Raw genomic sequence first — 13,881 nt, 5'->3', positions numbered from 1 at the left:
TCAGCACGTCTCAATACACCTGTGCCGGATATACCAGCTGTTACCTGCAAAAATGTTACAAAGAATGTAGCATTTTTGTGTGTGTTTTCCTCTCTAAATCTCATCCCTTCTAGTAGTTAAAAGTGGTGTACGTGCTGGAGTAAAAAGACAGCTGTTAAAAGTGTTAAAAGCAACTGAAAAATAAAATCACAGTTATTTCGTCTTGTATATATGTGTCTTTAATATCCGAAAATTACTACAAACGTATGACTTTAAAGTGAAAATTTAGGACTTTTTCTTTATAACCTCTGTAAGTTACATTTTTTTCCTCTTAAATGTACACCGTTATGATGAGAAAGTAATATTTGTATAATCAATATTTTACAATATTTAAAAATATATATATTTTAAAAATATATAGATAGATAGATAGATAGATAGATAGAGAGAGAGAGAGAGAGAGAGAGAGAGAGAGAGAGAGAGAGAGAGAATGCGAGAGAGAGGGAGAACACTTGAAGGAAAAACAGGAAATAAAAACGAAAGCATGAAAACAAATAATTAAAAACATTTAAAATGTAAAATATGTATGCATTTTAATAACCACAAAACCTATTAAGCAAACGCATACGCAGGGGGTCACGCGGTTACCGTGGTAACACGCTAAGCAACGCAGAGCTAATACCATAGCAACGCGTAAACAATAAGCTCCGAGGCGAAGGGGAGAAAATGTCAGACACAAGACGAGGAGCGGAGGAAGTGGAGGAGAGGAGCAGTGCTGAGGAGGACGAAGAGGAGGAGAAGTCTGAGGAGGCTCTCTCCTCCTCAGCAGCTCCCAAGAGAAATTCTGAACCGCCACAAGCGCAAACTCTGTCTAACATCCCCGAGGCGGTGGACGACTTCCTGAGGAACTTCTTGCGCAGAGCCGGCCTGACGCGGACTCTGAGCCGCTTCGAGGTGGAGTGGTACGGCTCGGCGCTCAGGCGCCTCACAGACACCCTGAACACCGTAGCCACGGCGGCCCCGGGGGTCTACTTCATCCCCGATGCTCTCACACACCGACGCCTCCTCCAGAGCGAGCTGGAGGCGGTGCGCGCAGAGACGGAGCTGCTCAGGGAGGAGGTGCTGGGTGCAGGAGCGAGCCTAGTGAGGATACAGAGGGAGCGGGACTTTCACCGGCTGCAGCACCGGCGAGTCTCCGAGGACAAAAGGAGGCTCACAGAGGACTTCAAACAACTGAAGAAACATCTGCAGTCGTACGACCCCGTGCTCAGGCAGCTGGAGGAGAAATACCAAACAGCTGTCAGGCAGAAGATGCTCCTCAGCTTCCACAGAGAGAGACTGCAAAGCACCACAGACCCTACACCAGCGCAGGTGAAGGAGGAGAGGAGGAAGGAGAAACCACCAGCAAAGACCACTGCACGCCTGAAGGACTCGGAGTTCCCCCCCTGCAGTGGGCTCCCAAGGACCTACCTGGAACAAATGAACTCTCACAAAAGCTTTGCATCTTTCAGCCTCGCATGCTCTATAAGAGCGCATCAGCAGCCAATCAGCTGCATCGACCTGCATCCAAGAAAACTGATCCTTGTCTCGGCCAGTGATGACAGCACCTGGAGATTGTGGGTTCTCCCAGAAGAAAGAGAAAAGGTGAGAGGAGGTGAAAGCTCTAAGAGGAGGTGGGGAGGTGACATGTGAGGGTCACTCTGATTGGATGATGCACTGACGTGTGATGTCACCTACTGTGTTGCCAGGTGGGTGAGATGCTGCTGACTGGTGAGGGTCACTCTGATTGGCTGTCCGGTTGTAGCTTTCACCCTGATGGATCAAAATTAGCGACAACCAGCGGAGACATGACAGTAAGTTGGTCCTGATGACAACACAGAATAAACCCACCTCATTGGTTACAGATGTGTACTTCTTCCTGCAGGTGCGGCTCTGGGACTTCTCTCGTGGCTGCTGTGTACTGATGCTCTCTGGCCATGCCCAGCCCACCTGGGCATGCTCCTTTCACTCATGTGGTCACTTCCTGGCCTCCTGCTCTGCTGACAGAACCGCCAAGCTGTGGGACCTGAACAGCCAGCGCTGTCGCCTCACACTGCGCCAACACACCGCCTCCGTCAACAGCGTCTGCTTCCTACCTTCCTCCAACCTCCTCCTCACCTGTTCCGCTGACAAAACCATCGCCCTGTGGGATGCCAGGCTAGGTGTCTGCACCACCACCTTTCTTGGACATTATCACCCCTGCAACCATGCTGCCTTCAGCTCAGCGACCAGCATGGTGGCCTCCTGTGACTCTTCTGGCATCGTCAACACGTGGGACATGAGAAAACCCACATCGCCGATGGCCGCTGGAGATACCGGGCCGCTTAGTGCCAACCAAGTGGCGTTTAACCACTCAGGGAAGATGCTGGCGGTTGCCAGCAGCGACGGTTTGGTGAAACTGGTGGAGGTAGACTCTGGCAGTGTGAGCAGCTTGGAGGGCCACAGGGACAGTGTGCAGAGTGTGACCTTTGACCACAAGGGGGAGACTGTGATCTCGGCAGGGAGTGATGGGAGGGTTAACATCTGGTCGTAACATAAGATTTCTGATTGAGTAGTGATCGATATCTGAGATTGACGTGAACTTTTAGTTGTATTAATCAAAGAAGTGACACCATGGAGGTTGTAAACCAAAACATGTTTAATGAGAGCTGTGCAAAGACAAGCAGCTAGAAGCACACATTAAACATTTAACATCAAGTGTCTTCTTCACCCCGAGGTGAATAAAAATACTTCCTGCATCAGAGGGTTAAAGTTCCTCTGTGCCAGTATGAGTCCTGTCATCCTGAGGATGGAGGAAACACCATCTGGTTTCATGTCTTTGATGTTTGAAAAGTGAAACTGATGCAGTACTATGAACCTGCATTCTTTCTAATGACCTAGCAGGGGGCAACTCCTCTGATCAATAAATAAAGTCTGATTGTTAGTCCATGGGAAAATTGCATTACTCCTGCTCTGACCTTTGCGTCTTTCCTGATGGTTTCATCCTTTAGTTGAAAAATGATAATTTTCTAAATGATCGTCCCCTAGTTTTACTGTCAGATTCAAATGTGCTGATCTTTTTTTTTTTTTTTGTATTATGTACATTTTTTGTCTGTTATGGCTGTATTGAGTATGCATGTGAGGACGGATGACTCACAGCTGCAGAACAAATCTACTTATGGTAACCTGAACCTGAAGATGTATGAAGAACAACTCTGAGTGAAATGGTCTTTATCTGACTTACAAATACAATCAATTGAATGTTATCAGAGTATCATTTAGCATGTATATATATATAGAGAGAGTAAGTCTCATGGTCTCATGTGACAGTCTTCATTTATGCTTTTTTCCCAGCTCTTCTTCTGTCTGCTAACAGTTTTTGGGTTTCCATTTGGGTGGAGCTACAAATTGGCATCCTTTTTAAAAAAAAAGCCATATCTGACAATTGTAATTTTTATTCAGTTACGACACACATTTACCGTGTCACAAACTTTTTCCTCCCTCTGCAAAAAAAACCCAACAAAAAAACAACAACTCAAGCAAAAGAGACAAAAAACATTTCTTCAAATCTTTCTGCTTCTTTTTTTGTTAGTTTCTATGATATTCGACAAAATCAGCAAAGGTTGTTAATTTTGGTGACTTTTAACGTTCCCTGATAAAAAATGCTGTGCAGTCCCAGATAAAGATAGACATCTGAACACCCTGGTCCCCCCAACCCATGGCTCAATACTTCAATTTTCAATCCACGAGTCTTGAGTCTTCAGAAAATCGGACTGGATTGTCACAGTAGTACACGTTGTGCTTCCACGTGTACATCTTTTCTACAGCAAAAGCAATTTATTGTAGTTTTACCTGCAAGGAACTGAAAAGCTATCACTGACAACAGCACTGATGATCTTTCTTCCCTCTGGCTGAACACTGCCCGGTAACCTCTTCATTTTCAACAGGAATGAGTGTGTGTAAATCTTTATGGCACCAACAGTCTGTCTACAAACAGAATGAAACCCATCAATACAAAACGGTCTGTGCACCAACAAGCATCAAGCCCATCCATCCATACTGTTGCATTCACAAACCCCTGAGACACATTCAAAATATAAAAGATGTGGCATGTTTTTCTCGTCTCGGAGTCTGTCCTTCACGTTTTCTTCTCTTCTTTTAAATTATCGCTGTGTTCTGACTCTTCCTCAGAGTCTGAGAAAGAGAACAGTCCAGGAAACTTCCTGACTCTAAAGGTTTAGGGTATAGTTTAAACTGAGTTGTATTAGTGGTTAAAAAATTGCACTTTCTTATAAAAAAAATACACAAACACAGTGCAGATACTATTGAGGCTTTTGGCACAGCGAGCTTCCTTTGAATGTTCAGTTTCTGGAGGGTTCCTGCTGAGAACAGACCAGTCTGTCGACAGATGAGGACGAGTAGCGCCCCTCGTCGTCGTCCTTCTCTTCCTCTGTCGCTCTGTGTTTCTGTCTGGGTTCTTCCACCAGCATCTTCAGGCGGTTCAGATGATGCAGAGCTCTGAGGAGGAAAAACATGCATGCTTTACTCACCCTAAACTGGAGTCAAACTGATGTACATACTGTGGTGGTGGATGAAGATGCGTTTAATGTCACCCAAGTTTTTGAAATCTTGTTTTTGAACTATTGGGCTTAGAAGAAGAGGGTGAGGATGAGGAAGAGGAGACCCTATGGGAATGAAAGTGCAGGTGTGTTCTCCATGGATGAGGACTCTGTTTCTCGGGACTGTGAGCCACCACCACCTCAGCTTTCTGAATGCCAACATGAGAACTGAGGGCTCTGAAGGACACCGGATGACTTGTCAGTCACTAACTTACATCCTGTTTTATGATCCTTCTTTTACTTCAAATGTAATAATCACTAGGGCTGTTCGATATAACGATATATATCGGGTGACGATATAAAAACGTCTATCGTTTCATATTGCGGAAAAATATAATGTTTACGGCAATATTTTTTCATCGTTTTGATGGTCATTGTAGTGGTTATATTAATTTGTTAAAGTTCTCTCTTTCCCTTATATTTAATATAACCACACTACGGACGGACAAGCGACTGTTTTTACACGTTGTCGTTAGCAACCACGACGGTAAAACAATGGCGTGGCTCCGCCATCCGCTTGTTTGTTTTGCATATTAACCTTTCCACAATAAAGCTCAAGATCCTGTTGAGACTTTTCAAAATAAACTAAATCCCGTGAAAGAGTATGGAGTGTTTACGGATGAGAAGCAAAAAAGAGCCGCCAGGTGCTAAAAAATAAACCTTAGACTCAAACGTTAGAACAGGCTTTTCCCCGCAGCACGCCGTGTAATAAATACTCACAAAGAAAACGCGGCCGTTACAACTTATGTCTAAAAATGTATAAATTCATGCATCGGCTAAAAGTCATAACTCCAGGTACATGACGCCCAGCTGAAAACACTTCATGCAAGTCGAGCTGCCCGAGATTCACAGAATTTACAGAAAATGTTACATTTTTGTGATTTATATCGTTATCGGAATGATAGATGTCTTATATCGGGATATGAGATTTTGGTCATATCACACAGCCCTAATAATCACATTTGACTCAGTAAGACTTTAAACTAGCAACAGAGACCATAAACTCATCGTGAAAGTGTTTACTAATGCTGGGCAGACACGGTGCGATTTTTGGCTCATTTTGAGCCGATTTTTCAGTCGTGCAACCGTTTTGGGGATCGGCCCGAGTTTCGCCTTCATCGTGTGTCGTGCATCGCGTAGTATACGTGGGGTAACAGAAGCGATTAACACCTCACGACCAGCTCCCAAATAATCAATCGCTTGGTCGTAAGAAAATCAAACCTGTTTGAAATCCTGTCGGCCGTCGTGAGGGTGTCACCGCAGCCTCTCACACTGCGCACGCACAAACACAGAAATGAAAGTGAAAAGACGGAGTAGCACAGCAGTGCAGCGTGTGATCTGGACACAAGCGATGGAGGCACAACTTGTAGAACTTTGGAAAGCTCATCCGAGCCTTTTCGATGTGGCCTCACAAAATTATCACGACCACAACAACCGTGAAAATAATTGGATGGACATTGCTGATCAATCCCAGCTGCCTTATCAATGTTTTTCATTAGCAATTTAGCAAAGTTGACGGTGGTGGTGTGCGTGTCTGTGTGAGTGAAAGACAGAGAGGGAGAGTGAGCGACAGATTTTCTGTTATAACCTTCATATTATGGACGCACAGTGTAAGCACTCAGGTCGCATCAGAGCATAGAGCATAGAGACCCTGCAACGTGACCTACGAACTTCTAACCCCTGCGAGTCAGTCGTGCAGTTTGAGCAGGAGCTGAATAACGCAAAATCCCACAGTGTTTGCCCAGCTTAAGGTAACAGGTCAAGTAAGATGTTGGGTCACTTTCTCATAGACTTCTACAGACTCTGACTTGTTTCAACAGCCATAGATGTTGCCCCCTGCTGGCCATCGGAAAAACGCAGGATTCACACCCAGAAGCTGACTGTCTTTTATCTAAAATCTGAAAGTAGAACAAAAGGACTTATCTTGGAGTTTTCAAAAATACATTTTAATTTATTATTATTATCATCATCATCATCATCATCAGTAGTAGTAGTATTGCTTTGCATCACCAGTGGTTATTCGGCCCATACTCACTATGAGTTACTAAATGTCACTGAGTTTCTAGTTGCTGGCTGCCACATCATTGCTAGTTGTTTCCTGTGTGGACCCCCCTTTGCCTTACAAGACAGGATGGCATTTGATTTCTTGACATAGTTTCTAATGACGTTTTGAGTAAAATAATGCTTTTAATTTTTGCCTGAAGCAAAAGTGGTGTCTTTGATGCAGTTGTCTTTAAACTGTAAGCACAGGTTATCAGTCCAGTCTCCACATTCTTTCTAAAGGGATAAATAACTTGATCGGAGTCAGTTACCTCTCTAGTGATGGTCTACCAGGAAAACTCTGAAGCTCTTGCAGCTCCTGCAGCTCTGCGTTACCAACAGACCACTGCAACACAAACAGACTCTTAATAATTTAAATCTTGTTTCCTTAAACGTTAAACTCAGACACAGATTAGCATTTTATTATCCACTTTTTCTAAAGATCTGTATCAAGCCAGCCTGGCTCCTTGTACCTGTGTTGCTGATGTCAGCAGCCACTCTGAGAGAGTCAGAGCTGCTGGTGGCTGCTGTTGTCGCTGAAGCTCCGCCTCCACAGCCTGCAGTCTGAACAGCATCTGTTTCAGAGCCTCCACCGGACCAGGCTGCTTCCAGATGCTGTTTTCATGACTCAAATCCTGGGAGAGCACAAACAAAAGGGGGATATTACAAACAACACTAGCTTCAGAAACAACTGTTTTGCCAGTAGATGTAGAGAAGGCCTTCAACTGAGTTGACTAGCACTCATTTGTTCAGCCTTAGGAAAAAAAAACCTGACAACTGGGCTGATCTGGTTTGTAAAAACCCAATAGGCTATCACAAACATTCTGCAACACATGTATGATCACACCAGCGAATCAACTGAATAACAGTGGGACACAATGAGCACAAGCTAATACTGTATACAGATTATGTGATACTTGTTTATTACAAAATTACACAAGTTAGCTCAAGTTATTACAATAAAACCGAAGCAATCAACACAACTACTTTTTACATGAGAAGGGCCACAACTTTTGAAATATTACAGTTTCATTTGGTAGAAAAAAATCACATATTTAGAGACACAAATTGTGCCAATGATGGAATATGAATAAGTTCTCATAGTTATGTGACGAAAAATATTTACAACCCATCCAAAACAGAAATTCAGAATTTACTTTATAAGACCCCCAGTGCTAAACGTATATTTAATAGGTAAATTATTGTGTTTAAAAAGAAAAAACTAATATTGCCTAAAAAGCCTTTAAATTCAACCAGTCTAATGTGAATACAAAGAAAAACTACTGTAGTGAGTCAAACAGGCTCACTGCAGTAGGAGGCCTTGTCCACTGACCTGAAAGGTTAATGTGTTTCACATCTGGGCATCACTCAGGAGACGAGAATAAATGAAAATCACACAATTAGCTGACATTGTAGAACATGACAGTAAACCTACCTCTGCTCCCCTGTCAGTCAGCTCCTCTGTGCAGCCTCCTGTTGCTGAGTCTCTGCAGGGTTAAAATGCCACCACATATATGAGTCTGCGTGGAGTTGCAGCAGATCATAACACACCAGAAGTGTAAATGAGTCTTACTCACAGAGGACAGTGTGAGGGAGAATGGTGCAGCAGCTCCTCAGTTTTCACAGGACTCACTGACAACAACAGAAACAAAGAACTGATCGGATACCTGCTTCATTTCCAGCTTGTTGGTAATAAGTCTGCTTAAACAGTCACAACGAGAACCAGACACAGCTGTGCTTTAAAAAACAACAACAACAAAAACTTTGGTATAAGTGTTATTCAGTGTAAAAGACTTCCTGCTCCTTTGAATGAATCCCGGTTTTACCTGGATCTGCAGGACTCTCTGCTTGTCCAGAACTCCGAGACAGAGAGTTTAACACCTGGTCCGCCTTCTGGATCAGAGACTCGATCCTGTTGTCTGACAGGTGGGAACACACATCAGAAACAAGTTTAGCAAAGAACAAAAACAACAACAAAAAAGAGAAAAGTTTAAAAGAGTGAAAGGTTGTCATAGGAGGTGTGGTTGAAAGGGGAAAAATAAGAAAATAAGACTATATGAATTGAATTTGGCCAGTCTCATGTTCAAGAGGATCTTCTCTTGTACCTCTTGACCACGTTCTGTACAGCTGCTAGTTTTAGATCTCTGTTTAGTCCCAAGTTCCAGAATTGAGTCAGTCCCCAACAGTTCTCTGACCTGAACATCTGAACCCTGTTTGTGCTGCTGGAGCCTTTTGGAGCATCTAATATGGCTGCTGTGCAGTTAATTGTATGAACAGATTGTCTAAGAACACTGGGGTCTAGTGAAGGTGAGTGAAGAATTGAATTTGGGTGTTACTTGGCACTAATTAGCAGCCATCTCCGTCAGTGTGTGTGATGCACTCATACACTGATATCTGAAATGTGGTGACTTCAGGCTCTAAAGACAATATGTTGGCATCTGAAGCAATAACACCTTCAGAATACAGAATCCAAACCCAGTTAGTGATGTCATTGTGATTATGGCCTTCCGTGATATGCAATCAATGAGTAAAGAATGACTAAACAATATTCAACAGTGCAATAATCCAATGTAATGTATTTTTTTCGTCGACTCTAGGATTAGTTTGTTTTTCAGAGCTGAGTATTGTCTGTTATTAGTCCATCTATCCATCAGCCCAAGCAAAGAAGCCCAGTCATTTTAACTCTTTGCTTTACATGATTTTAAACTTTTTAATGACCTGCAGGAACCCTGATTTGCCTCTGTGATGGTCACTGGGTCTCTTTTGTGCGTCAAAGCAGTAAACCTTTAACTGTACTTTAACTTTAATTTATATTTTCTGAAAGTCACACGAATAGAGATCGGAAAGTTATGTTTGTGGTGATTTACAGAGAACAATTCCGGACCTATTTTGTTTACACCTCGAATTTTTAACATTACATACTCAAAGACTTGTGTTTTTACCTTGGTACATGTTCATCACAACGTCTGAGCTCTTCCTCTCTGTAGTGAGCAAAGAAATCTGTTCAGCAAACTGAAGCCTCAGGTCTCTGAGCGCCTGCTGGCTGCCAACCTAAGCACACACAGAGAAAACCTATTACTTCATCAACTGACCGATGAAGCTCTTTTTCTGCCTTTGGGACACACATGTGACAGAATGTGGTTTATTTAGAGCACTTGACCACATCATAAGGCGTTCTTTAACACACAAAGAGTCCAGAGGAAAGCACAGTTCCACAGAAGCTCTACAGTCTTCATGAACAACGAGAGCAGCAGGACCATACAACTGACAGTTGCGCTGCAGCTGCTTCTCTTACCTCTGCAGGTGTCTGGTCAGGATCTTCATCTTTCTCCAGGTCTGCTACCCAGGATGGAGCTCTGGTTCTGGGAGATCCAGGTGGGAGAACGTCTGGAAAAAACAAATATGACCCTTTCAAATAAACAGAAAATAGTCATAGTTTAATGGTGAAATTACTTCCCTGGGATAGACTCCACCCACCCAGTCCAATATCAAATTCAACATTTCCCCTCACTAGATCAGTTTTAAAAGCTCATATTTATGACTCTACACACTGATGGGCTGCTTAATATAAAATAATAAAGAATAACCTATTAATAGATTTATCTTTAACATTAATAATCACAATCTGTTAAATGATGATGAAATACTATGACATCTTGGAAGGTTTGTGCATATGTAGTCGAGGAAGCTACCGTGGTCGTCCCACAGATCTGACTGTGCAGGCGGCTCGCTGAGGTCACACCCCTGGAGCCATGCTGGGTACTTCAGGTCGGGCACACTGGTGATTCCCGAACAGTCCAAGTCAGCCTTGTTACTGGTGAACCAGTGAGGGAGGTGGAGCGACGAGGATACCGGGGCCTGCTCTGATCTCTGAAAAGGGGAAGCAACTGTGTTTATGACACTGCTACAGTCTCAGAATAATCCAGAAAAGACAGTGAGGGTCACCTTAAAACTGCTGATGTGAGCACCTGGTTTAAAAGTGGCAGCCCTCGGCCTGTCTCTGCACCTAGGGAGGAGGGGAAAGTAATAACCTGTAACTCAGATCGACCAGGAAATATGCCTGGTCGATCTGAACGAGAAAGGAAGCAGTTCAAACCTGGAGCTCCTGGACGTCGTCGGTGGAAGAGAGTGATGGTGGAGGAGTCTACAGGTAGATGAGGGGCAGGTCTGGGAGGCTGCAGGCCAGGACAGGAGGTCTGGACCAGCAGAGGAGAGGAGTGAGGCAAAAGTCATCACTTCTGTTATTACTGAATCATCTATGGATTATTTAATGTTGATTATAGAGTCTGAGCTGCAGAAGTTATGCGTTTAAAGGCAGATGCCAGGATGTTTTTAGGTAAAAGTGGTGGATTTAATGACATGAATGAAGACTACATTGTAGATGTTTTTAATGAACTGGTATAAGAGCAGATTCTTGATTGTCACATTTAAAAACTTCAGACTGAGAAAAATGGTGAGGGATGCATTTACTTCCAGCTCCACATTTTCAGTCTTGGACTCTACGAAATCACAGATCCCTACTCTTACTGACATCATACAGATCAAAGAAAACTAAAAAATGTACAAACACGTGTTTAAGAGTTTAAAGGTTGAGTATGAAATGTGTAAAAACCTTGGATGAAGGCGGTGGTGTGGGTGATGGGCATCGAGCCGTCGAAAGGGACGGACAGCAGTTCATCTGTTGTCATGGAGTGTCTGTCCCAGTTAACGCGGTGATGGAGGGGGCTCACGGGGAGGTTCAGGAAGTCTAGCTCTCTCTCGGTCAAACGCTCCCTAAGAACTGAAACAAAAAGAGAAAAATGCAATGTAGATGAATCACTCAGATAACATAAAACCACAGAAGACATAAAAAGCACCAAGATATATCAACGTTATAAGATACCTGACCCTCAGCAGGACCTACCATCTTTGTTTCTGAGCGTGCCCACTCTGTGCCTGCACGGAGTGGAGGGTAGGTTCTGTGGCAGAACCAGCTTTCCAGTCAACGACGAGTCGCGGTTCTGACGACTCCTCTCAAAGTCTTTGATGTAAGCGTCCAGAGCCGCCGAAGCCGAGTCATACTCCTGCAATCAGACAGTAGTGTAGGCTTCCTGTTTTAAAATCCTCATCACTAAAGTTTTTGATAAGAAAAGAACAACAAATTTCAGACTTTTTAAAAATGTTTTCCCTCTCACATAAATGTTTGAGTTATCTCTCATACACCTCTCACACACTTCCTCATGAACTTCACATGAATTTACTCTTTTCTTTTAAAACAAATTCACATATTTTTTTCTGAATTTACCAGTTTTTCCTCAATGTTTTACTGGAAAATGAAACAATTTTAAACTCTGTCACAATCAAAAAGAGAACATCATCATTTGTCAGGAGAGAAGCTCTCCTGATAACACCCAGAACAGAACCCAGAAACAGATAAAATAACAAAGGGAGATTTCTTCATTCTGTCCATTCCTGCTGTGGAAAGTAATCCCACCCACTCTGTCTTTGTATCTGAAGCTGGTGTCGTGTTGAGGAGGCAGCAGGCTGCTCCTCAGGTAACCTGAACTGGATAGTAGGGAGGTCACCGTGGACTCTGGTGACAGAGAGTGGCCCAATGGACCGCTGTACTCCATGCTGTCAAAAAACAAGAAGAGTACATTTTAAATCGCTAAACGTCGAGGGAATAATGGTTAAAATGTTTACAGAGGTGTTAAAACTGTTATCAGCATTTGTTTATTCACAGCTGACATGCCCAATCAGAGCCATGCCAGCTGTGATTTAAACCTTCCACAAGTAGGCGTGGAGCTACCTGTGCAAAAGCAGCTGTTTGAGACGTTAGAAAGCTAACCACCTTGCGGAGTATGTGTCAGGTTGTTGTCAGTGATAGCTTTGCCGGTTTTCGCTTTAAACGGGACAGTAAAGGGCTTTCTTTAGACTGCGTTTGTTTGCTAGCTTGCCTTTAGCCGAGCTCTGAGCTATGCAGCAAAAAACCCCAAAAACATCGAACAAAAATAAACTAAACAGACCGTTACATGGCAGATTTAAACCCCATACGTACAGCAACAGTTTAGTGTTTATACAGAGTTTATAACGTGCTACACAAATGTTTCTGGCTCAACGTACTCACAAATGTCGCAAAAGTTTTCTCACTGATGTTAAAGTTCAACTTAGCAGCGCTGCTAGGGTGTTAACGGAAATCTTAACCAGGCACTTCCTCAAACTTCCTGAATCTTTATCAAATAAAACAAATATAAAACACTCATACTTCTACTCCGAAATGCCTCCTTTTCACTGTACTCCGTGCCCAACCCTTTTGCGTACACTGACGCTTGCAAATTCAAAGGATCCCGGGTAAAGCTAGCTCACAGTTAGCCGGAGCCACTTCCGGTACCCGGCAGACGCTGCCACCAAACTCCGTTAAAAGAATCTGGTCATTAATAATAATCATAGTATCGGTAAACACATGCTTCATATATAAGTACGGTTTACACAGTTAAGGTGTGTTATGATCTTAAGAAAGTTTCGGTGTCTGTTACAGACAGATTAATATGTTTAACTACCGCCATCAGTGGCTTATCGTGATGCAGAAACATGGTATACATGAGTGAAAGAGCAAATAAAGTTTACATTATATTAGAACGCATAATCGTTTGTGTGTGTAAGATATGCCGAATTTAAAGATGAACTCCGTTGAGTTATGAAAACAAGTCCACGTGAATGCCCCCAAAAAAGAGAGAAAAATTGTCTTGTTTTATTTCTAAAATTCAATTGTAAGCAATTATTGCACTGACGACAGTATAATGATTTGGTGTCACCGGAATTATTATTATTCCCCTTCTTCCGTCTCTGAGTGCGCCACGGTGTCTGAGGAGGTGTTAGTGAGAGCAGGGAAAGGAGAGGAGACACTGTTGAGACTGGAAAAACAGCGGTCAAGACTCCCACACAGAGCTGAAATGTGTGTGTGTGTGTGTGTGTGTGTGTGTGTGGGGGGGGGGGGGATTATATACAGTTTAATGTTGGGATTAAATTATTAAATTGAGATAATTGTGATAATCTACCCACCACCACCCACCCACACACACACACACACAAGAGTTGAAAAGACAATATTAACACGACACAACAAGAGTAATAAAAATAATAATAAACTAATAAAGCTTTCGAATATCACTGGTAGCAGGACTTAATTCCTTCAGATAACTTATTAATGTGTTGTTAATTTACTGGACTAATTAAAGTACATCTA

At 43.0% G+C, this 13,881-nt stretch overlaps 2 protein-coding genes across 6 annotated transcripts; one reads left to right on the top strand and one right to left on the bottom strand.

The window, feature by feature from the left end:
* The first annotated feature begins 151 nt into the window (after nt 1–151).
* On the top strand, nt 152–2,553 carry spag16 (sperm associated antigen 16). Its single transcript, XM_080874989.1, has 3 exons — nt 152–1,623; nt 1,728–1,832; nt 1,904–2,553. The coding sequence occupies exons 1-3, from the start codon at nt 706–708 to the stop codon at nt 2,549–2,551; spliced, it is 1,671 nt and encodes a 556-aa protein (XP_080731115.1). The 5' UTR covers nt 152–705; the 3' UTR covers nt 2,552–2,553.
* Nucleotides 2,554–2,710: 157 nt separating this feature from the next.
* cUnh18orf54 (chromosome Un C18orf54 homolog) lies at nt 2,711–13,615 on the bottom strand. Of its 5 annotated transcripts, none has more exons than XM_080874993.1 (15): nt 12,445–12,752; nt 12,134–12,269; nt 11,560–11,719; nt 11,269–11,436; nt 10,753–10,852; nt 10,602–10,662; nt 10,349–10,526; nt 9,952–10,043; nt 9,599–9,707; nt 8,483–8,575; nt 8,234–8,288; nt 8,092–8,143; nt 7,130–7,291; nt 6,929–7,002; nt 2,711–4,515 (listed from the first exon to the last, which is right to left on the bottom strand). In XM_080874993.1, the coding sequence occupies exons 2-15, from the start codon at nt 12,266–12,268 to the stop codon at nt 4,359–4,361; spliced, it is 1,596 nt and encodes a 531-aa protein (XP_080731119.1). In that variant the 5' UTR covers nt 12,269; nt 12,445–12,752; the 3' UTR covers nt 2,711–4,358. The 5 variants fall into 5 exon arrangements, with proteins under 5 accessions (XP_080731119.1, XP_080731117.1, XP_080731118.1 ...); XM_080874991.1 differs by lacking the exon at nt 12,445–12,752 and adding an exon at nt 12,759–13,615 and having other exon boundaries at nt 2,712–4,515; XM_080874992.1 differs by lacking the exon at nt 12,445–12,752 and adding an exon at nt 12,763–13,615 and having other exon boundaries at nt 2,712–4,515.
* Between the last annotated feature and the right edge of the window lie 266 nt (nt 13,616–13,881).

The sequence above is a fragment of the Rhamphochromis sp. 'chilingali' genome, assembly GCF_963969265.1.
Source record: "Rhamphochromis sp. 'chilingali' genome assembly, chromosome: 2".
Lineage (NCBI taxonomy): Eukaryota > Metazoa > Chordata > Actinopteri > Cichliformes > Cichlidae > Rhamphochromis > Rhamphochromis sp. 'chilingali'.
This window is presented reverse-complemented; position numbering and strand designations above follow the sequence as displayed.